The following is a 25,257-nucleotide window of genomic DNA, read 5'->3' as shown; positions in this document are numbered from 1 at the left end:
GCATTTCAGCCTGGCTTGGAGTTCTCCCCTCCTGCCTCGCTTCCAGCCATTGCAATGAACCTTCATCCACTTAATAGTGCCATAACTGCTTGCTTGGAAGTTAAACCTGCCGAGTCCTTCAGTAGATTGTGAAGTAGGTATATGGCAAACTTGCCTTTAGTAGTCGAGGCATGGAATTCAAAAGTCATGAAATTATGTTAAAAATACATGTTACTTCACTCCTGATGAAGGGTTTCGGCCCGAAACATCGTCACTACCTCCTCCCATAGATGCTGTCTGGTCTGCTGAGTTCTGCCAGCATTTTGTGTTTTTATTTATTTCCAGCATCTGCAGATTCACTCGTGTTGCCTATGAAATTATGTTGCAGCTTTCTAAAACTCTGGTTGATCCGCATCTGGAGTATTGCATACATTTCTGGTCATCCCATTATGGGAAGGGTGTCATGGTTTTGGAGAAGGTGCAGAAGAGGCTTACCAAGATGTTGCCTGGATTAGAGGGCATATGCTAGAACAAGAGGTAGAGCAAACTTGAATTGTTTTCTCTGGAGTACCAGAGACTGAAGGGTGATCTGATAGAGGTTTATAAGATTATGAGAGGCATAGGTAGAGTAAATAAACAATATATTTTTCCAAGAGCTGAAACATTTAATACCAGAGAGCATGCATTTATGAGAGGGGCTTCCCATAATGACAATGGACTTGAAAGGCATTAAAAATATATGCATGGTATACCAAGCTGGAAGCAGTTTGGCAGTTCTGTAGCTGAAATCTGCAGCTAATATATTTCAATTTAAACGCTGACATGCCCTTGTTAAATATAACAATATAAGTACAGGTAACACACAGTTGTTTGTTTACTCTTTTATTGAAAAGCAATATTTGGTGATATTTTGATACACTAGGATAAATGCATCAGCTGCTAAAGATAAATTGTTGAAAGTCACTAAGATGCTAGATTGGCTGAAAGTTTTATCTTGAACACGTATTTAAGAGAAACCTACTAGCAAATCTGGGCAGAAAATTACTGCAATTATAAAATTAAAACTATTTAACTAAAATAGAATTTCAGATTCCAGAGAAATGTCCAAACATACTGTTGATATATACAATATATTTACAGCTCTCCTTTAAAAGCATTTATTTATTTCATAATAACTTCATTACCTGGCACCAGTGGAACCTGTCATAATTATTATCATGGTTGTGTGCACGTTAAATCCATACTAGAGCACACCAGAAATACAACTAACTTGAACTCATAATGATGATACATTTGCTTAGAGTTTCAAAATAAATTAATCATTATTTTCAGATCATTTACTTTTACAGGACAGAATTATTACCATGTTTTCTGTGCAAATGGTGACTGTCCCTAAATGAAGCTCCTCTGGCATTCCCGATAAACCAAAGCTATCTAAATAGGACAGGAAACATACTGTCACAGACAGAGGTTTTAAGCAACTAAGTGACAATTTTGCATTCTGACCAGTAACCAAATACAAATGCACAAGCATACAGCTGAAAGAATCTCACTGATTAGACATGTTTCAAGGCAATTCAACATAATCAATGAAAACTATTTAAATTACAATTGGGTTTGAGGTATATTGATTGAATTTCAAGGAAATGAGTATTTTGATACTTCAGAATGATTAAGGAGGGTCTACACATGATTATGCTCATCATTAAATTTAGAGTGAAAGGTGGAAAGGGTCACCTCACCCTTCAAAATCCAGGGAAGTCAAGGATTGAATGATTATTCCCAAGGCAACAAAGATTATAACAAAATTACACATATGTACATCAAACACAAATACTTCTGAATATAAAAATTCATATTATTTACAAAACAGGCATGTTTGTACAAACAGTCACGCGTTTTTCAGAGTTTACTTTCACAATACAGGTGTTCCTCGCTTTACGAATGTTCACTTTACACCACTTCGCTTTTACAAAAGACCCACATTAGTAACCTGTTTTTGCATTACAAAGGATTTTCGCTTTTACGAAACACTTTTCCCATATAAATTAATGGTTCTTTGCTTTACGCGATTTCGGCTTGAGAAAGGTTTCATAGGAACATTCTACCTTTGTAAAGGGGTTGGGAGGGACACCTGTATCACAAACACATTACTGCTCAGAACACATAGAACACTAGTTTTACTCGTTCCAAAAGTTCTTACTATAACTGCAGGGACACAAAATACAAAAAGCTACCTTTTGTTCATCTAATTCAAGAAACTGAAAGAAATACAGGATAGAGGGTAGAGTTAACACAATGGTTGTAATGGTATTATGTTTCCGGTTGGAATGTGGTAAATGAGGCTCCTTGACCTGAAACATCACTTTCCTCTGGTAAAAATTCCAGCTTGAATTGGCTATACTTGGAGGTAAATGCAGGGTAATCAACGTGAAGGTCATCATCTTCTTCAAGAACAGTCATGTTGGGATTATAAACACGTGATTCATCATATAGTCCTCCTGATATCACTAAGGTGTCATTTGGAAAACCTATACAAGAGAGAATAGATATTTATGCATGAGGACTGCATTGTGTAAGCAATGCCAATGTCATCCTTAGCTTTCTGAGATCAACATTAACAATACTGTAACTTCCTCAAAACAAGGCCCATAAGATCTAGGCCATTCGTCCCCTCAAGTCTGCTCTATCATTCCATCATGGTTGATTTATTATCCCCCTAAACCCCATTCTCCAACTGTTTCCCCATAATCTTTAATGCCTTGATTAATGAAGAACCTATCAACCTCTGCCTGTGGCAAATAATTCCACTAAGTCCCCACCCTCTGGCTAAAGAAACTTTTCCTCATTTCTGAGGATGTGCCCTCTGTTCCTAGACTCCCCCACTATAGGAAACATCCTCTCTCTATCTACTCTATCTAGACCTTTCCATCTTCAATCAGTTTCAAAGAGATCCTTCCCCCCTTCCTCATTCTTTTAAAATCCAGGGCGTACAGGCACAGAAGCATCAAATACTACTCATATATTAACCCTTTCATTCCTGGGATCATTCTCATGAACTTCCTCTGATCCCTCTTCAATGCCACCACATCCTTTCTTAGATAAGGAGCCAAAAACTGCTCACCATACTCCAAGTAGGGTTTGATCAATGCCTTATAAAGCCTCAGCATGACATCCTTTATCTTGTATTCTAGTCATCTCAAAATGAATGCTAACATTGCATTTACCTTCCTTACTACTGACTCAAATTAACCTTTAGGGAATCCTGCATGAGGACTCCTAAGTCCCTCTATACCTCTGATTTTGAATTTTCTCCCCATTTACAAAATACTTCATGCCTTCTTTATTCTTTTTGCCAAAGTGTAGGACCATGCACTTTCTTACACTATGTTCCATCTGCTGCTTCTTTGCCCATTCCCCCAATTTGCCTAAGTCCTTCTGTGAACACCCTGGTTCCTCAACACTACCTGCCCTTCCACTTACTTTTGTATTCATTGCAAACTTGGCCACAAAGCCAAAAATTCCTTCAATCAAGTCCGTGCAATACAACGTGAAAAGGAGTAGTCCTGACACCAAACCTTGCAGCACACCACTAGTCACCTGCAGCCAAAAAGAAAAGGCCCTCTTTATTCCCACTCATTGGCTCCTACCAGTCAGCCAATCTTCTATCCATTCTAGTACCTTTCCCATAATACCATGGGCTCTTAGTTTGTTAAGCAGCCTCATGTGTGGCATCTTGTCAAAGGCCCTCTGAAAACCAAATAAACAACATTCATTGACTCTCCTTTGTCTATCCTGTTTGTTATTTCCTCAAAGAATTCTAAAAGATTTATCAGGTAAGATTTCCCCTTTAGAAAACCATGCTGGCTTTGGCCTACTTTTATTATGTACCTCCAAGTAAAGTACCGTGAAACTTCATGGGAGAAGAGAGAGGGGAGAGGAGAGAGGGAAAGAGACACCAGCTCCTTCCTCATGCCTCTATAATTCCCTTTACTCCACTGCAATGCTGATACATCCATTTTTTTTCTTCTCCTTGTCAAACTTCAGGGTAAATTATATCATATTATGATCACTGGCCCCTAAGGGTTCCTTTACCTTAAACTTCCTAATCAAATCTGGGCCATGACAGAACACCTAATCCAGAATTGCCATTCCCCTAGTGAGCTCAACCATAATCTGTTCTAAAAAGCCATTTCATAGGCATTCTACAAATGCCTTCTTGAGGGATCCAGCATCAACCTGATTTTCCCAATCTACCTGAACATTGAAATCCCCAAGATTATTGGGGATTTGGAAAAGAATTTGGATTTGGAAACATTGCCTTTTTTGCATACCTTTTCTGTCTCTAGTTTTAATCTGTAGCCCACATCAAAGCTAATGTGTGGAGGCCTGTATAACTCCCTTCAGGGTCTTTTTACCCTGGCAGTTTCTTAACTCTGCTCACAAGGATTCTACATCTTCTGATCCTATGTCACCTCTTTCTAAGGATTTGATTTAATCTTTTACTAATAGAGCCATCCCATCCCTTCTGCCTACCTACCTGTCTTTTCGATACAATGTGTATCCATGGATGTTAAGCTCCCAACTATTATCTTCTTCCAGCCACGATTTGGAGATCCATCCACTTGTATGCCAAATGCCCCATCTCCAGCCCTATCACTCTGGTCCCATCCCCTTGCCAAATTAGTTTAAACCCTCCTCAACAGCTCTAACAAATCTGCCTGCAAGGATAATGGTTTCCCTCGGGTTCAGGTGTAACCCATCCCTTTTGTACAGGTCATATCTTCCCCAGAAGAGATCCCAATGCACCAGAAATCTGAAACTCTGCCTCCTGCACCAGTTCCTCAGCTACACATTCATCTACCAAATCATCCTATTCTTACCCTCACTGGCATGAGGCACAGGCAGTAATCCAGAGATTACTGCTCCAGAGGTCCTGCTTTTCATCTTTCTACCTAACTCTCTTTATTCTTTCTTCAACACCTCCTCCCTTTGACAATGGTAACAATATGTTCCATGACTTCCAGCTGCTCAACTTTCAAATGTTGTGGAGCTGATCCCAAACATCCTTGTTGCTGGCACCTGGGAGGCATCATACCATTTTGGGTATCTCTTTCATGTCCACTAAAGTTCTTCTCTGTCTACTAACTATAGAATCCCCTCTCACTACTGCACTCCTCTTCTCCCCACTTCCCTTCTGAGCCACAGAGCCAGACACAGTGCCAGAGACATGGTTGCTGCAGCTTCTCCCAGTAGGTCAAACCCTACCTCCCCCCGACAACCCACAGCATCCAAAGCGGTACACTTAAGCACAAGAGTGTTCTGCACTGGCTTCCTATTCCTCTTCTCTTCCCTCTCCTGACAGCCACCCAGGGATCTGCCTCCTGCAGCTTAGGGGTGATTACTTCCTTGTAGCTCCAGCTCTTTAACACAGTCTCCAAGGAGCTGCAGCTCTGTGCACTTCATGAAGACGGAGTGATCAGTGAGACCAGAAGTCTCCCAAATTTCCCACATCTCATACAAGGAATGCGCTACCTCTAGATCCATTCTCAGTGCACTAGCTATGTAGCAACAGAGAAAAAAAAACTCACTAGAAACTTTCTTTCTTACTTAGAAGTTCCGCCTGCTCTTGGCCAAACCTGTTGAGCTGAAGTCTGACCACTAACAATGCCCCACTCACACAATAACCATTCCAATCACACCTCCCTTGTTTTTATTGGCCCCATGCTGATCGCTGCCCGCTGAGAAAAAAACCGAAAGCACCAAAGGACTTGCCAAGATTTCCTACTGTGTCACCAAGGAATGACCTCCCACAGTGATTGCCATCCACCAAGAAAAAAGCAACAAACACCTAAGCTCTTTTTAAACGTTGCTCTGCGTCAGCCTCTTGCGCTATTGCCACCTACCCAGAAGAGTCAAGAGAGTGGCTGCTGATGCAGATACAGCTAATTTTATCCTATGATTTCCAAACTTACGGCCCAAGTTCTTTTTACACCTGATTTTTTAATCATCGCAAAAGAAACTGCTAAAGGAAAATGAAAGTAATTTTTTTTAATTCAGTTTTTTTTCTCCAGATTAACTAGCAGCCTTACTTGGAAATTAATCTTGAACTCCTAGTGCTTTAGTGTCTGAGTGACCTAGGCAACTGGCTGCTTCAGCTTCTCTGAAAGAATATCTGGATCCTTGGGCGCACAAAATCCTTGTTTTATGAAGTCTATGCTAGACTACACACACACATACCAGTCATAGATAAGTTCCAGCTTTATGCTACAAACTACTAAATTGATGTTGCAGGGTGAAGAGGAGCAGGAATCAGGGCCTCTACACTGTAACTTCTTTACAATCATCTTCCTACATTTGCCCTTCCAGCCCAAGCAATCTCTGGACCTCCCAGTAATGGCTAGATCCGATCAGTTACATCATAGTTCTCTAATTCAATTTAAGTGAACCTTGACCTTGAAATAATTTCAGTCTCCAGAATGGTTGGGCTGCTGGCAGTTCACCAGTGAATAAGTGAACTGACACAGTTGAAAGGGATAGTTTCTAAGTCTTGCAGAAGAGCAAATTTAGCTTTGAAGGTTTACTCAGATTGCACTTCCATAAATGCTAAGTTCCTCTGGCAGTTTGTGTGTGTTGTTACAGCAGTTTTAATGTATTTAGAAATATTAGCCCAATATATGCCTTTACAAGTAATGGCAGATATAGCCAAATTGCCTCCCAGGACCAGATTTGTCTTCTGCCCTTTGATATTTCTTCATTAAAACAAAATAGTGGTTGTAGATAGGTTTGGTTCTTGTTTCCAATTTAAGCATTTTTCATCTTCCACTCTCAATAAACAGAGTTGTTTTGTGGAAGGCAGATTCACAGTTCAGATTTCCATCATCCATATATATATATATATATTTTTTTTTTTATTTTTCAGTTAAAAATTCCCTCTTTATTATATGACTTAGTGAGTCTTATCATTGACATTCACTCTTTCCTTAAACCTACTTTTCAATAGTTTTATTATTTACTAACCACAAAAGGTTTTTAAAGGTATTGTATGTCATAATGAATAATCCCCAACTGCCTGCAGTGCATTTGTGAAGATTAATGAACAGTTTCTTGTGGAGAATCCTGGAGGATATTGACCACACATGTAGATGTACCAAAAACAGCATGTTTTAGTACATGCACAATGGACTTAGGAGAGTACAGCACAGGAACAAGTCATTAGGGCCTACAATGTTGTATCAAACCAGCTAATCAAAATTACTGTGACTACTACTTTGTTAGAAATAGCAGCAGATTTTGGGTAAAGTCATGAATTGTAACAAACAATAAGCTTGATTTTACATAAAGCCTGGCCAAAAGCATTTCATTTACAAAAAAAAGCTGTGAATCTGAAATAAAAAAAAGAAAATGCCTGACACACTCATCAGGTAAAGCAGGTTTAAGGGTCCAAAAGGTGAAGTGTTTCACTTTGCCCAGTTGCTGCTCAAGCTGCTGGGTGTTCCTGGCATATTCTTAGCTTGGATTGTTTGGTACTATGGTGACAGTGACAATGCGGTACTCTGCTGGTCAGGGTTGGCCATGGATCATAGACGTCTACATGATATGTAAGCCAGTACACAGGCCAGAGCAGTACAAACTGTTGTCCAGGCAGCAGGCTCCCCCTCTCCACACAGCTGATGAATCCATAGGAACAGCAGAGACCGGCACAGTTTGGCAGCGGCGATGGCGCAGAAGTTGCCAGTCAGCGTTAAACATGGGACTGCCTTAGGGATTCCAGCTCCAGATGTTCCCTTGGGGTTCATGCCCAAAGCCTTCCCTGTGAGTAGTCATTGCCACAAGGCAGCGGAGGTCAGAGATCAAGTGTTACTTCCAGATGACTTGCCAACCATGGCTGACAAGCCCCTTCTGCCCGAAGCGACTGGTTTCTAACGCACCAGTAATCCGCCTTTGCTCCCTCTCCTGTCAGTAGAAACAGTTCTGCCAGGCTTAGTCACATGTGAAGGCCAGAAGCCGGACTTAGTTGTCAGAGGCTATTTGAGATGCGTGCCTTTGGGAGCTTATCCTCACTACCACCCCGGTTATGGCAACCTTAAGGAATAAGCTGAACATATCTAATTTACATAGGTCAGACAGATCAGGAATATACACACCTGGCTCCTCATGCGAGCTGGCGTAGAGAGGATGGTGTGAGTACTGTGCTCTCCTTCGTTTGCACTTGTTGACATTATACATCACAATTGTTAAAATGACCACAGCGAGAATGGTGCTCAAGCAGATAGTCAGAATTACTTCTTCCTTTTGCAGAGGTAAACCTGAGCCTGGAAAACAGAAACAAATTTGCTCCTTGTTATTTTACTCTTCATGCAAGCTAACCAAGTGTTTCCAATTAACACTTGGTCCAGCATATTAAAGTAATACTTTGTCAAAGTATTCACACTCCCTTTATCTGGTTCATCATGTTTTCTTAACAGATTCCATAACCTGTTCCCCTTTGTTCTCTCCACTTCACACCACCCTGCCTCTGTCACTAACTCCACCCTTTCCTGCTCTACCAACCTGCATCTGCTCATCAACTCCTCCCCATCTGGATCCACCTATCACTCGCCAACTCAAGCCTCATCCCTTTCCCATCCCCTTTTATACTGGCTATCTGACCTTCACACTCTCAGTCCTGATGCAGGATATCAACCAAAATGTCCTATCACTTTGTCTCCACGGATACTGCCTGACCCAGTGAGTTCATACAGAACATTACAGACCCTTCAGCCCATGTGCCAACATTTTCACACACTCTAAGATAAATCTAGGGTGGCAGGATGGAGATAAGTCTCTACCAAAGGAGTAAGGTGCTCCTTCCCTCCGCTAGCCCTTGGGCAAAGTGTAGCACCTGCTTAGACCCCCGATCAGGGTCACGTGAAGCCATGCTTGTGAATGGTCATATGAGCAGCCGGTGCAGATCACAAGTCCTGGTTACGCAACCACTGATGCCAGGCAGACAATCTCTGAAGAGCATTGATAATGGCTGGGGTCACACGTCTTGTCAAGACACAGAAAGAAGGCAATGGCAAACCACTTCTGTAGAAAAATTTGCCAACAATCATGGTCATGGAAAGACCATGATTGTCCATGCCATACGACACAGCATAATGAATGAACAAGCAAATCCAACCATTCCCTTCTCCACAAGCTCTCCGTTTCGCTATCATCCATGTGCCTGTCTCAGAGTTTCTTGTTGCTCCACATCCCAACATCCGCAGTCTCTTTATTCCCACTCCTTGCCTCCTGCCACGGAGAGCTGTTGGCATTCTGATGCAATGACCCTTCCATTCCAGACCCTCTCTCTCTTCACAGGCATCCTGGAGACCGGCAAGAGTACCCATTGAAGTGTATGGTCGCAGGAATCTCAGTGACTCCTGCAACAGGAGTCTCAGCACCTGGTCTACATTGGTTACACATGGAGATAGGGCACTAAATACAAGGTTTGACACATCACCTTACAGCTGGATAGGATGTTGGAGAGACAGCACCTGCAATTCTGGTCACAAGTTATAGAATGGATGTGATTATGCTAGAGGGGGAGCCAGGACTGGAAGAGAAACTGGACAGGCTGGGATTGTTTTGCCTGGAGCAAAGAAGGCTGAAGGATGGTCTAATAGACCTTTCTGATGTCATGGGGAACATAGACAAGGTGGTTGGTCACAGTCCTTTCCCTAAAGTAGAACAATCTAAAACAAGAGGTTAAAGATGAGATAGGAAAGATTTAAAGGGGACTTGAGGGGCAAACAGAGGGTAGTGGGTTTACATACAGAGGGTAGCGGGTTTGTAGAATGAGCTGCCAGAGGAAGTACAATTATTCAGGTTGTTGGATAGGAGAGGTATGGGCCAAATGCAGGGAAATGGGACTAGCTCAGGTAGACAGATTGGTCTGCATGGCATGTCTCTATGCTGTATAACTCTGAGAATACAGGCAGCAGTTTGACATTAAACCTCCAGAGCACCAGGACAAAGAAATACCCATACAAAGATTGAAGGTTAGGTCTATAGTTAATAGACAAAGAAATTAATACATTAATTAGAGGTAATTCACTGTAACTACACTGAAATTCAACACCCAGGTAACTCTTTCCACTTCCAATTCCACAGACAGCCACCTGTTGCAAACCCTGTCTGTCACAGAAGGCAGGCACCCTAAGATATCCATATAGTCTAAAAGTCCACCACGGTAACATCTGATGACTTGTCTTACTCCAATGAAAGTAAGTCTGATGTTTTGTTGTTACATGATCCTCCTCTAGGCTCTGACTCAGCAGTGAGATCATTGATGATAGAGTTTAATGCTATCAATATCCACCCTTACAATGCGATAAATTCAAAGCAAGCAGGAAAGTTCAGCATCCATGGCTAAAGTAATCTTTAGACAAAAGAGCCAAGAAATTGCAATGTACCGATGTAGACTAGCTAGGAGCAGTCCCACCACGTCGACATTTAATTGACATTGAGAACCAGAGCCCTAACCCAAGAGGCTGGCTGAGATTTCTGACTTATAGAACATAGAACATAGAATAGCACAACACATTACAGGCCCTTCATCCCACAATGTTGTGCCAACCCTTAAACCCTGCCTCCCATATACCTCCCCAACTTAAATTCCTCCATATACCTGCCTAGTAGTCTCTTAAATTTCACTAGTGTATCTGCCTCCACCACTGACTCAGGCAGTGCATTCCACGCACCAATCACTCTCTGAGTAAAATACCTTCCTCTAATATCCCCCTTGAACTTCCCTTCCCTTACCTTAAAGCCATGTCCTCTTGTGGTGCCCTGGGGAAGAGGCACTGGCTGTCCACTCTATCTATTCCTCTTAATATCTTGTACACCTCTACCAATGTCTCCTTTCATCCTCTGTCTCCAAAGAGTAAAGCCCCAGCTCCCTTAATCTCTGATCATAATGCATACTCTCTAAACCAGGCAGCGTCCTGGTAAATCTCCTCTGTACCCTTTCCAATGCTTCCACATCCTTCCTATAGTGAGATGACCAGAACTGGACACAGTACTCCAAGTGTAGCCTAACCAGAGTTTTACAGAGCTGCATCATTACCCCGCAACTCTTAAACTCTGTCCCTCGACTTATGAAAGCTAACACTCCATAAGCTTTCTTAGCTACCCTATCTACCTGTGAGACAAATTTCAGGGATCTGTGGACATGTATCCCCAGATCCCTCTGCTCCTCCACACTACCAAGTATCCTGCCATTTACTTTGTACTCTGCCTTGGAGTTTGTCCTTCCAAAGTGTACCACCTCACAATTCTCCAGGTTGAACTCCATCTGCCACTTCTCAGCCCACTTCTGAATCCTATCAATGTCTCTCTGCAATCTTCGACAATCCTCTACACTATCCACAACACCACCAACCTTTGTGTCATCTGCAAATTGCCAACCCACCCTTCTACTCCCACATCCAGGTTGTTAATAAAAATCATGAAAAGTTGAGATCCCAGAACCGATCCTTGTGGGACACCACTGGTCACAACCCTCCAATCCAAATGTACTCCCTCCACCACGACCCTCTGCTTTCTGCAGACAAGCCATTTCTGAATCCACCTGGCCAAACTTCCCTGGATCTCAGGCCTTCTGACTTTCTGAATAAGCCTACCGTGTGGAAGCTAGGGCCACACTATGGAGGACATAGGGCCAATAGTCTTGTGTGGAGGTTCCAAGGGGATCAGAGAAGTAGCTGTGTGTATTCCTAGAGCGATTGGGAGCATTAGGACAACTCCTACTGGGGGAGAAAGTGTTGGGAGTGATTTGAGGCACCAATATAATTCCTGTGTTCAGGGATAAGTGTGATGTGGAGAGAGATCAGAGATTTTAGTCCACAGGTGTGGGTGCACATTGCATTAGCAAAATTGTCTGGGAGACTGGCCAGGTAGAAATCAAATGTTCACACTAATGCAAGCAGTCAGAGAAGTGGCCAATTGGAAATTGGGGTGATGCTGGGAGAGGGTTATCCAGGATTTTGTTAAGGGTTTTAATAACTTTGCAGATGCCTCAGAGATCAAACCCTGTTAACCAGCTAGTTACCAGTGTCAGATTTACTTGTTGTTCCACTATTCTAAAAGTCAGTTGCTTCCAGAGCAACGTCTTTTCTGGAAAACTGCAGAATCTTTGTTTCATGGGGATATGAATCACTTCCTGTGTTCCTGGTGTCATAATGTTATTAGGATAACGGGACTAGCAAATGGCAGGAAGTGTTGAGTCAAATTTTCCTGATACAGATGTTCAGTCATGGAAAAAGAAACAATTCTGAATTGACTGAAGATAAAACAAACAGAATAGTCAGGAGAAGTAGCATTTGGCTTTACTCGAAGGCCAGAGTCCTGCAGGGTGATAACTGAGGGGAACAGAGTGAAGAAGAGGATGAGAGAAAGAGAGAAACACAAGTCAGGGAGGGGGAAGGAATGAGAGAGACAGAGAGAGAAAGAACAAGTGTGTGTGCATGAGTGTGTGAGAGCCAACATTCTAGTAAAGAATATCGAGGTGCAACACAAACCTGACAGCTTCCAGATAAGGCATCTGGATTCCAGACCTGCATCCCACTGCTGAGACCAGGGCCTTTGGATAATGGTAAGGGTCCATAACACAGAAAAGGTTAGGGACCCCTGGCTTGGACCAAGACATGGCGATCAATTCGATTCATTGCTCATCCTCTGGAAACTGGTTTGGATCACCATTACATCATTTGCAACATCTAGGAACTGATACTGGTGTCAGTTGTCTCCAAAATCCAAGTCAAACTCAGACCTGCCTAACCAAGATCCCGCCCCTCTCTCCTATCTTCCTACAGTGCCTCAGCCAAAATTAATATTCTTAGGATGTCAGCTGAGCAATAAGTATTTGGTAATAGGCTACTCAGTCCCAGTGGAGGAATGAAGGGTATCAGAAGCACAAGAGATGAAAAACCAAAGTAACACATTGGACCATTGGGCTCTATTCCAGGGGTGCTGGGACATGTACAGAAAAGAAACTTTGCACCTGAACTGGAGGGGGATTAATATCCTAGTGAGAAGGTTTGCCAGTGCTGCACACCGGCATTCAATTTAGAGTTTCAGGGGGATGGGAACCAGAGTGCCAGAACAGTTAGTGGAGAGGTTGTGAAGGCAGATGTTGGTAAGACCTCAGACTAAGTCAGGAGTCAAAAGGTTGAGCATGGTGTGACTATTGTCCTGAGCTGTGTATGTTTCAGTGCAAGAATTATCACAGGAAATGCAGATGAGCTCAGGGCATGGATCAACACATGGATTAGTGAGACTTGGTTCCAGGACGGGCAGGACTGGCAGCTCAATATCCTGGGCTTCCATTGTTTTCAACATGACAGAGCGGGAGGGATTAAAGGAGGAGGGGTGGTGTTACTAGTCATGGGAAATGTCACGGCAGTGCTCAGTCAAGACAGACTGGGAAATTCATCTAGTGAGGCTTTAAGGGTGGAACTGAGAAATAAGAAAGGTACGTCCTTGTTAATGGAGCTATATTACGGACCACAGGATTTAGAGGAACAAATTTGTGAAAAAGATCACAGACAAGAAACATAAGGTTGTGATAGTTAATAGTGATAATTGTGATAGTGATAGTTCCATTGTGATTTTAACTTTCCATATTGACTGGGACTCCCATATTGTAAAAGGGCTGGATGGGATAGAGTCTGTCAAATGTGCTCAGGGAAGTTTCCTTATTCAGTACTTAGAAATTCCAATGAGAGAGTGTTTGGTATTTAATCTGTTATTAGGGAATGAGACCGGGTAGGTGACAGAAGTTAGTAAGGGGACACTTTGCATCTGGTGATCACAATGCCATTAGTTTCAAAGTAAATATGGAAAAAGATAGGTCTGGTCCACATCTGAAATTCTAAACTGGAGAAAGGCCAATTTTGATGGTACCAGGAAGGATTGGGACAGGCTGTTTTCTGGCTAAGGTGTACTTGGTAAGCGGGAGGCCTTCAAAAGTGAAAAAAATGAGTACAAAGCTTGTACGTGCCCGTCAGAATAAAAAGATAAAGATAACAGGTTTAGGGAACCTTGGTTTTCAAAAGCTATTGAGACCCTGGTTAAGAAGGAAAAGTAGGTGCGAAGTGGGTATAAGCAGGTAGGAACAAATTAGATACTTGTGGAGTGTAAGAAATGCATGAGAACACTTAAGAAAGAAATCAGGAGGGCATGAGGTTGCCCTGGCAGTCAAGGTGAAGGAGAATCCTAAGGGATTCTACAGATATCTTAAGAGCAAAAAAATTGCTAAGGACAAAATTGGTCCTCTGGAAGATCAGGATGGTAATCTGTGTGTGGGGCCAAAAGAGATGGGGGAGATCTTCAATGGATGTTTTTGTATCTGTATTCACTCAAGAGATGGACATAGAGTCTGCAGAAGTGAGGCAAAGTGGCATCAACTTCATGGATCCCGTACTGATTACAGAGGAGGTGGTGTATGCTGCTGAGGCAAATTAGGATGGATAAACCCCCAGAGCCTGATGAGGTGTTCCTTTGGACCCTGTGGGAGGCCACTGTAGAAATTGCAGAGGACCAAGCAGACATACTTAAATCGTTCTTAGCAACAGGTGAGGTACTGGAGGATCGGAGGATGGCCAATGTTGTTCTGCTGTTTATGAAAGGCTCTAAATATAAACAAGGAAATTATAGGCCCATGAGCCTGACATTAGTAGTAGGAAAGTTATTGAAAGATGTTCCAAGGGACCGGATATACAAATATTTAGATAGATGTGGACTGATTAAGGATAGTCAGCATGACTTTGTGTGTGGTAGGTCATATCTAACCAATCTTATTGAGTTTTTTGAGGAAGTTTTCAGGAAATTTGATGAAGGCAAGGCAGTGGATGTTGTCTACATGGACTTTAGCAAGTCACTTGACAAGGTCCCTCGTTAAGAAGGTTCATTTGCTTGGCATTCATCATGAGGCGTGAACTTGTAATAGACACTGGCTTTGTGGGAGAAGCTTATGACAAGTGGAGAGCTGCAGGGGTCAGTGCTGGGTCTGTTATTGTTTGTTATCTATATCAATTATCTGGATGATAATGTGATTAACTGGATCAGCAAATTTGCAGAGAGCACAGAGACTGGGGGTATAGTGGACAGCGAGGAAGATTATTAAAGCTTCCTGTGGGATCTGGACCAGCTGGAAAAATGGCAGACGGTATTTAACGTAGACAAATGCAAGGTGTTGCATTTTGAAAGGACCACCAGGGTAGGTCTTACACAGTGAGTGGTAGGGCACTGAGAAGTGCTGTAGAACAAAGGGATCTGGGAATACAGGTCCATAAAAAAGCGGTGTCACAGGTACATAGGGTTGTAAAGAAAGCTTTTTGGCACATTGACCTTCATAAATCAAAGTATTGAGTACAGGAGATGGAATGTTATATTGAAGTTGCATAAGACGTTGGTGAAGCCCAATTTGGAGTATCGTGTGCAGTTTTGGTCACCTATCTACAGGAAAGATGTAAATAAGGTTGAAAGAGTGCAGAGAAAATTTATAAAGATGTTGCTGGGTCTGGAGGACCTGAGTCATAAGGAAAGAATGAACAGGTTAAGATAAAAGATTGAGGGGAGATTTGACAGAGATACACAAAATTTTGCGGGGTATAGATAGGGTAAGTGTGAGCAGGCTCTTTCCTCAGAGGTTGGGTGGGACTACAACTAGAGGTCATGGGTTAAGAGTGACAAGTGAAAAGCTTAAGGGGAGCATGAGAGGAAACTTCTTCACTCAGAGGGTCGTGAGAGTGTGGAACAAGCTGCCAGCATGAGTGGTGGATGCAAGCTTGATTTCAATGTTTGAGAGAAGTTTAGATAGGTACATGGATGGCAGGGATATGGAGGGCTATGGTCCCAGTGCAGGTTGATGGGAGTAGGTTGTTTCAATGGTTTGCATGGACTAGATGGGCTGAAGGGCCTGTTTCTGACCTTTACTTTTCTATGACTATTGATTTTTGGGGTTGTTTACTGGGAACAATAGCCTGGGGCATGGATTTATAATTGCATAAACTAACATACAAACAAGACTGCTTTCTCAAAAATGGTGTCTTCATAGTCTTGATCCCCATTGTTTTTTGGGATGGAAGAATAGAAGGAAGGATTAAGTTGAATTTGGATGTAGTTTTGTATTCAATTACAAATATTACTCATTAAATTAAAAGCTAGCAAACGTCACCAATTTCAAATCCATACCGAACACCAGAAGAAAGATTGGAAATTATATTTAAAATTATTAATTCACCTTCTCCTCTGCATTTGGTCTGGAATACCCTTGGACTGTTTACTTTAAATAGGTTCAGGTTTTGCTAAAATGATCAAAATTCCTGAACAGTGACACAGCAAGAACACAGAACACATCTGCTGGAAGAACACAGGGCATCAACATCACCCTTGGGAAGAAAGGAATTGTCGACATTTTAGATCAAAACCTGGCATCAGGTCCCAATGCACAGATTCAACCCGAAACATTGTTAATTCCTTTCCTCACGTAGATGCTGTCTGACCTGCTGAATTCTTCCAGCCGATTGCTTGTTGCTCTGGATTCCAGCATTTACAGTCTGTCTCCTGAATCGTTACAATTTGTTCATTTGAATATTTGATTTCACTGTGCTTCTGTCAGAAACGAGACCATACCTGAAGCGGTGGTGGTAATGATCGTATACAGTGAGCCAGTGATAGGCTGAGTGGAACCTGTGCTACTTGACCTTCTGCCTGTTGTTGTGAATTCCATCTGCGTGGACTTTGGTACCAGTGTTGCTATCGCAGTAGTTTGGGTCTTTCCAGCTGTCGAATGAACTGTTGGAGTTGTTGCTGACACATTTATACCGTGACTTGAAATATTGGACAGTGTTGTTTGAACAAAACCTGTTGGTGTCACAGATGTCTGTGAACTATTAGGCTTAGGGGTTGACATGGCATCTGTAGTCCCAGAGGCCAAGGTACTTGTGCTCTGATTGAACGTAGGTGCTGATGTTGTCTTCGACACATTGAACTCTTGATCCAGGGAACCATTCTTCATAGCTGTTTGAAAACTTACAGCTGGAGGGCTACTGACATTCGAATCGGTAGCGGCAGAAACATTAACATCAATGACCAAGAGGACATTGCACAGAAAATAAACTGCAAGTAGCCAGCTTTTGGACAGCATGTTCTTTTTGCTGCTTTTGTGCACAGTGTTTGATAGTTTAGAATTTTCTTAATCTATTCCTGTAAAATACAAAAAAAAGATAATTACTTACATATGACCATAAAAAGGAACTCAACCATTTTTAATAAAAATGCCAATGCCAAAAAGATTTAAAGATTCAAAGTACATTTATTATCAAAGTATGTATACAGAATACAACTCTGAGACTCATCCTCCCACAGACAGCTACGAAACAAAGAAACACCATGGAACCCGTTCCAGAAAAAAATCAAACACCCAACGCGTGAGGAAAGAACAAATTGCACAAACGGCAATAAGTGAGTGAACAGCTTGTAGAATATCAGATGTCAAAACGGGAATCCGTTAAATCACATTTGAAAGAAAGAGAAGAAGTAGTTTTGTGAACTGTCTGCAGGACGCTGCCGTAGGGTGTGTTGTTCACTGGTGCCATCTTGAAGATAATGAAGGGAAGGGTGCAGGCAAAAGAGAAGATTCTCCAGTGGAGGCAAAGCGCTGAAGTTGTGGTGATTGCTTTGCAATTGTCTGAAAATGGAGGGTGCTTCTTTAGTTCCTGGCATGATTAGTCAGGGTACAGACTGACAAAGCAAAGGTGGTTAAAATATGGTTTAAAGAAACTCATGCTACTGATAAAATGCAGTCTGCTTTCTGAGTGAACAGAAGCTCTGGTCACGAGTCACCCAACATCTTTTGATATAAAGGTGCCGGCTCAGACTGAAGGGATGCCAATGATGTTCATATAACCATATAACCATATAACAATCACAGCACGGAAACAGGCCATTCCGGCCCTCCTAGTCCGTGCCGAACTCTTAATCTCACCTAGTCCAACCTACCCGCACTCAGCCCATAACCCTCCACTCCTTTCCTGTCCATATACCTATCCAATTTTACCTTAAATGACACAACTGAACTGGCCTCTACTACTTCTACAGGAAGCTCATTCCACACAGCTATCACTCTCTGAGTAAAGAAATACCCCCTCGTGTTTCCCTTAAACTTTTGCCCCCTAACTCTCAAATCATGTCCTCTCGTTTGAATCTCCCCTACTCTCAATGGAAACAGCCTATTCACGTCAACTCTATCTATCCCTCTCAACATTTTAAATACCTCGATCAAATCCCCCCTCAACCTTCTACGCTCCAATGAATAGAGACCTAACTTGTTCAACCTTTCTCTGTAACTTAAGTGCTGAAACCCAGGTAACATCCTAGTAAATCGTCTCTGCACTCTCTCTAATTTATTGATATCTTTCCTATAATTCGGTGACCAGAACTGTACACAATATTCCAAATTTAGCCTTACCAATGCCTTGTACAATTTTAACATTACATCCCAACTTCTGTACTCAATGCTCTGATTTATAAAGGCCAGCGTTCCAAAAGCCTTCTTCACCACCCTATCTACATGAGATTCCACCTTCAGGGAACTATGCACTGTTATTCCTAGATCTCTCTGTTCCACTGCATTCCTCAATGCCCTACCATTTACCCTGTATGTTCTATTTGGATTATTCCTGCCAAAATGTAGAACCTCACACTTCTCAGCATTAAACTCCATCTGCCAACATTCAGCCCATTCTTCTAACCGGCATAAATCTCCCTGCAAGCTTTGAAAACCCACCTCATTATCCACAACACCTCCTACCTTAGTATCATCAGCATACTTACTAATCCAATTTACCACCCCATCATCCAGATCATTTATGTATATTACAAACAACATTGGGCCCAAAACAGATCCCTGAGGCACCCCGCTAGTCACCGGCCTCCATCCCGATAAACAATTATCCACCACTACTCTCTGGCATCTCCCATCTAGCCACTGTTGAATCCATTTTATTACTCCAGCATTAATACCTAACGACTTAACTAACCTTCCATGTGGAACTTTGTCAAAGGCCTTGCTGAAGTCCATATAGACTACATCCACTGCCTTACCCTCATCAACATTCCTCGTAACTACTTCAAAAAATTCAATAAGCAACAAGATTCATCAAACACCTGGCTTCAGTAAATAAGGAAATGTTCAGAAATAACAATCCAGGGAAGAGTTGTTGGTTGAGAAATCATGGGGGATAAATGAAAGTTAGTACAGATTTACCAAAGGTAAACCACTGTTGGTGAACTAATTTACATTCTGCTGTAAAGCAAACTAAGATTGGATAAGTGTGAAATATATAGGTATGCAAACCTATAAAGTGTTCCTTTACTCCATTGCGTTTCTACTGCCGCTCGCCAAGCCCACATTATCCTGGCCAGATCAGGGTGCTTATTGCTCTTTGCTGTTACCAGTCTAAAGCTTATTGTTCATCCTTTACGTCTGTTTTACGATCACAAGACACCACTGGTTAATCAAGAACACCAATCAGTGCCGGTCTACTCCACTAGCAAGTTGCTGGGTATCGGTGGAGTTGGACTTGTGGAGCTCTGTTACAACCTGCTTTCGCCACCCAGGGAAGGAGGCACCAGAGGCAGTGCATGATCCAACAAATGGAGCTTTTCTCAATGACCCTGTTGGACAGAGGTAATGTGAAATGTTGCAAGTTCAGGACACTGGATATTCAGTGACAGTAATGGATTTACTTTAGAGCCCTTTTAAATCTTTCCCCTCAGCTATGCCCTCTAGTTTTTGGTTACCCTTCCCTGGAACAGAAAGAATTGCATGCATTAACCCTTTCTATGCCCCTCAGGATTTTCTACATCTCCAATAAATTCACCCCTCAATCTCCTATGATTAAAGAATAAAGTCCAAACCTGCGCAACCTTTCCCTATAACTCAGGCCCTCGATTCCTGCTAACATTCTCATTAATCTTCTTTGCACTCTTTCCATCTTAATGACATCTTTCCTATGAAAGGATAACACAAACTGTAGACAACACTCCGGATGTGACTGCGCCAATGCCTGGTACGAAAACAACACAGTATCCAACATAGCGACTCAATGCCCTGAATGCCAGTGTGCCCAATGCCTTCTTTACCACTTTCTTCACATCATTATTGCTTGTTGTACCAGTCAACTACTGGATACCTAAAATGCGTAAGATAGCAAAATCCACAAACCTGCCTGTCCAGGTAGCCCCATTGTTTCTGCTTGTTCCTGCCCCACTGAACTCATATCTGCATGCCTCAACTCTGGTTTATCCCCCCGATTCAGTCCCTTCCTACCTGAATCCATGACACTTCACACGCTCTTGATCTTTTCAATGATTTCAGGTTCCCTGGCCCCCATCATCTCACTTTCACTATGGATGTCCAGCCTTTATACACCTTCATCCCCCGTCAGCAAGGTCTCAAAGCTCTCTGTTTCTTTCTGGACACCAGACCCAACCAGTTCCCCTCCACCAGCACTCTCTTCTGCCTGGCAAAACTTGATCTCAATCTCAATAATTTCTCCTTCGTCTCCTCCCACTTCCTTCAAACAAAAGGGGTAGCCATGGACACTCACATGGGTCCCAGCTATGTGGAACTCAACTGGAACAATCTATGTTCCAAGCCAGTGTCTGGTGCCTCTGCTACATCTACGATTTCATTGTTGCTGCTTCTTGCACCTGGGCTGAACTTGTCAATTTCATCCACTTTGCCTCCAACTTCCACCCTGCTCTCAAATCTACCTGGTACATTTCTGATGTCTCCCTTCCCTTTCTTGATCACTCTGTCTCTATCTCTGGTTCTTATCTACTGATGTGTATTATAATCCCACGGACTCTCACAGCTACCTGGACAATTTGTAAAAACGCCATCCCTTCTCTTAATTCCTCCATCTCCACCGCATCTTCTCTCAGGATGAGGCTTTTCACTCCAGATGTCCTCCTTCTTCAAAGAAAGGGGCTTCCCTTCCTCCACCATCAACGCTGCCTTCAGCCGCATCTCTTCCATTTCACGCAGGTCTGCCCTCATCCCATCCTCCTGCCTCCCCACCAGAGATAGGGTTCCTTTTGTCCTCGCCTACCACCCCACCAGCCTCCACATCCTGCACACAATTCTCTATAAGTTCCAGCATCTCCAATGGGATCCCACCACCAAACATATTTTTGCCCCCCTCCCCACTTTCTGCTTTCCTCAGGGATCGCTCCCTATGTGACTTCCTTGTCCATTCATCCCACCTGACTGATCTCCCTCCTGGCATTTATCCTTGCAAGTGGAACAATTGCTATACCTGCCCCTACACCTCCTCCCTCACTACCATTCAGGGCCCCGAATAGTCCTTCCAGATGAGATAACACTTCATCTGTGTGTCTGTTATCCTGGCATGGCCTCTTGTATAACGATGAGACCCAACTTAAATTGGGAGACAGCTTCACTGAGCACCTACACTCCATCCACCAGGGGAAGCAGGATCTCCCAGTGGCCACACATTTTAATTCCACTCCCCATTCCCATTCCGCCACACCAGTCCATGGCCTCCTTGACAGTTGCGATGAGATCTCACTGAGTTTGGAGGAGCAACACTTTATATTCTCAATGAGTAGCCTCCAACCTGATGCCACCAGCATTGATTTCTCGAGCTTCCGGTAGTGCCCCCCTCCTCACCATTTCCCATCCCCTTTTCCCTCTCTCACCCTATCTCCTTGCCTGTGCATCACCTCCCTCTGGAGCTCCTCCCCACTTCCCTTTCTACCATGGCCTTCTGTCAGATTCCCCCTTCCCCAGCCCTGAATCTCTTTCACCGCTCTTCCCAGCTCTTTACCACACCCCTCCCTCCCCTCCCGGTTTCACCTATCACCTTGTGTTTCTCCTTCCCCTACCCACCCCCACATCTTATAACTCTACTCCTCAGCTTTTTTTTTTCCAGTCCTGTTGAAAGGTCTCGGCCTGAAACATCAACTGCGCTTTTTTCCATAGATGCTGCCTGGCCTGCTGAGTTCAGCATTTTGTGTGTGTTGCTCGGATTTCCAGCAAATGCAGATTTTATCTTGTTTTTGAGGAAAGCAACTGTCCAGTTGGTTCGTTAGTGGGGTGAATGGTCTCCTAAGCTGTGCAACCAGCCTCTGATTCTCCGGTGTGTTGCCAAGTGAGCCTTTGAACTTTGCATTAATGAGTAGATGGTTGAGAAGCCTCTTTGAGCCTTTCCAAATGCTCGGTGATCTTGTGCCTTTTAACATTTCTGATTTGATAGTTCGCTCAACTCCTGCACTAAACTGAACTCCAGTAAGCCCAGCCAATCAGAATGTGGGTCTAGGCAAACCAGCGTGGAGGGACTGTGTGTGAGGAGAGCATTGCAATGTGTCAGTGGGCCGCTTGGACCCAGTACGGTCCAGAAAGCTACGCGGTGACTCTGGAATGGGGAGGATCCCGCTACCTGGTGGAGAAATATCGGTCGTTAGGTTAATTGGTTATTGTAAATTGTCCTGTGATTAAGCTAGGGTTAACTCCAGAGATGCAGAGTGGTGTAGCTCAAATGGCCAGAAGGGCCTATTCTGCACTGTTCCTCACTCAGTAAAGAAAGCAGAGCAGCTCGGGCCAGTCTCGAACCTGGACCTCAGGAGCTATGAGGGAGCAGCACTAACTGCTGATACCCTTTGTAAAAGGCAAAGAGAAACCCGAGAAGAAAATTTGCCTTTATTGTGTCAAACAGATTTAAAAGTGAATCACGAGGACGAAGTGATGTGATTTGTGAGAATATACATCAAATTCTGGGGGTAGCATTTGGGTTCTCACAACCAGACTATGTAACAGTTTCTTCCCCCAAGCTATCAGACTCCTCAATACCCAGAGCCTGGCCTGACACCTTGCCCTATTGTCTTGTTTATTATTTATTGTAATGCCTGCACTGTTTTGTGCACTTTGTGTAGTCCTGGGTAGGGCTGTAGTCTAGTGTAGTTGTTGTGTGCTTATTTTTCTCTCTTTGCTCTGTATTGTTTTTTTACGTAGTTCAGTCTAGTTTTTGCACTGTGTCATGTAACACCATAGTCCTGAAAAACGTTGTCTCATTTTTACTATGTACTGTACCAGCAGTTATGGTTGAAATGACAATAAAAGTGACTTAACTTGACTTGGTACTCATTGAACATTATTGCTGTCAGCAAAACAGATGAAGAAATCACTGCTAATTGATATCACAGGAGAGGGCTACCTTTCCAGTCGCCTGATGGGAAGGGGTAAAGCCAGGGCTCCCTTTCCAGTCGCCTGATGGGAAGGGGTAAAGCCAGGGCTCCCTTTCCAGTCGCCTGATGGGAAGACGGGGTAAAGCCAGGGCTCCCTTTCCAGTCACCTGATGGAAAGATGGGGTAAAGCCAGGGCTCCCTTTCCAGTCGCCTGATGGGAAGGGGTAAAGCCAGGGCTCCCTTTCCAGTCGCCTGATGGGAAGACGGGGTAAAGCCAGGGCTCCCTTTCCAGTCGCCTGATGGGAAGACGGGGTAAAGCCAGCGCTCCCTTTCCAGTCGCCTGATGGAAAGATGGGGTAAAGCCAGGGCTCCCTTTCCAGTCGCCTGATGGGAACGGATAAAGCCAGGGCTCCCTTTCCAGTCGCCTGATGGGAAGACGGGGTAAAGCCAGGGCTCCCTTTCCAGTCGCCTGATGGGAAGACGGGGTAAAGCCAGGGATCCCTTTCCAGTCGCCTGATGGGAAGGGGGTAAAGCCAGGGCTCCCTTTCCAGTCGCCTGATGGGAAGGGGGTAAAGCCAGGGCTCCCTTTCCAGTCGCCTGATGGGAAGCGGAAAAGTCAGGGCTCCCTTTCCAGTCGCCTGAAGGGAAGGGGTAAATCCAGGGCTAACTTTCCAGTCACCTGATGGGATGGGGGTAAAGCCAGGGCTCCCTTTCCAGTCGCCTGATGGGAAGCGGTAAAGCCAGGGCTCCCTTTCCAGTCGCCTGATGGGAAAACGGGGTAAAGCCAGGGCTCCCTTTCCAGTCGCCTGATGGGAAGGGGTAAAGCCAGGGCTCCTTTTCCAGTCGCCTGATGGTAAGGGGGTAAAGCCAGGGCACCATTTCCAGTCGCCTGATGGGAAGGGGGTAAAGCCAGGGCTCCTTTTCCAGTCGCCTGATGGGAAGACGGGGTAAAGCCAGGGCACCATTTCCAGTCGCCTGATGGGAAGGGGGTAAAGCCAGGGCTCCTTTTCCAGTCGCCTGATGGGAAGACGGGGTAAACCCAGGGCTCCTTTTCCAGTCGCCTGATGGGAAGACGGGGTAAAGCCAGGCCAACATTTCCAGTCGCCTGATGGGAAGGGGTAAAGCCAGGGCTCCTTTTCCAGTCGCCTGATGGGAAGACGGGGTAAAGCCAGGGCACCATTTCCAGTCGCCTGATGGGAAGGGGGTAAAGCCAGGGCTCCCTTTCCAGTCGCCTGATGGGAAGATGGGGTAAAGCCAGCGCTCCCTTTCCATTCGCCTGATCGGAAGGGGGTAAAGCCAGGGCTCCATTTCCAGTCTCCTGATGGGAAGACGGGGTAAAGCCAGGGCTCCCTTTCCAGTCGGCTGATGGGAAGGGGTAAAGCCAGGGCTCCCTTTCCAGTCGCCTGATGGAAAGATGGTGTAAAGCCAGGGCTCCCTTTCCAGTCATCTGATGGGAAGGGGATAAAGCCAGGGCTCCCTTTCCAGTCGCCTGATCGGAAGGGGGTAAAGCCAGGGCTCCCTTTCCAGTCGCCTGATGGAAAGTTGGGGTAAAGCCAGGGCTCCCTTTCCAGTCGCCTGATGGAAAGACGGGGTAAAGCCAGGGCTCCCTTTCCCGTCGCCTGATGGGAAGGGGGTAAAGCCAGGGCTCCCTTTCCAGTCGCCTGATGGAAAGATGGGGTAAAGCCAGGGCTCCTTTACCAGTCGCCTGATGGGAAGGGGGTAAAGCCAGGGCTCCCTTTCCAGTCGCCTGATGGAAAGATGGGGTAAAGCCAGGGCTCCCTTTCCAGTCACCTGATGGGAAGACGGGGTAAAGCCAGGGCTCCCTTTCCAGTCACCTGATGGGAAGACGGGGTAAAGCCAAGGCTCCCTTTCCAGTCGCCTGATGGGAAGGGGTAAAGCCAGGGCTCCCTTTCCAGTCGCCTGATGGGAAGCGGTAAAGCCAGGGCTCCCTTTCCAGTCGCCTGATGGGAAAACGGGGTAAAGCCAGGGATCCCTTTCCAGTCGCCTGATGGGAAGGGGTAAAGCCAGGGCTCC

At 44.2% G+C, this 25,257-nt stretch overlaps 1 protein-coding gene across 2 annotated transcripts in view; it reads right to left on the bottom strand.

The window, feature by feature from the left end:
- Positions 1–845: 845 nt before the first annotated feature.
- LOC140731949 (uncharacterized) overlaps positions 846–25,257 on the bottom strand; it is a 142,406-nt gene continuing 117,994 nt past the window's right edge. For both annotated transcript variants that reach the window (XM_073053955.1, XM_073053956.1), the window contains exons 2-4: positions 16,645–17,217; positions 8,127–8,294; positions 846–2,510 (exon numbers count right to left, since the gene is read on the bottom strand). In XM_073053955.1, the coding sequence (XP_072910056.1) occupies positions 2,293–2,510; positions 8,127–8,294; positions 16,645–17,158 (900 nt within the window). In that variant the 5' untranslated portion in view covers positions 17,159–17,217 and the 3' untranslated portion in view covers positions 846–2,292. The remainder of the gene's footprint in view (positions 2,511–8,126; positions 8,295–16,644; positions 17,218–25,257) is intronic.

Source organism: Hemitrygon akajei, chromosome 8 (assembly GCF_048418815.1).
Source record: "Hemitrygon akajei chromosome 8, sHemAka1.3, whole genome shotgun sequence".
Taxonomy (NCBI): Eukaryota; Metazoa; Chordata; class Chondrichthyes; order Myliobatiformes; family Dasyatidae; genus Hemitrygon; species Hemitrygon akajei.
This window is presented reverse-complemented; position numbering and strand designations above follow the sequence as displayed.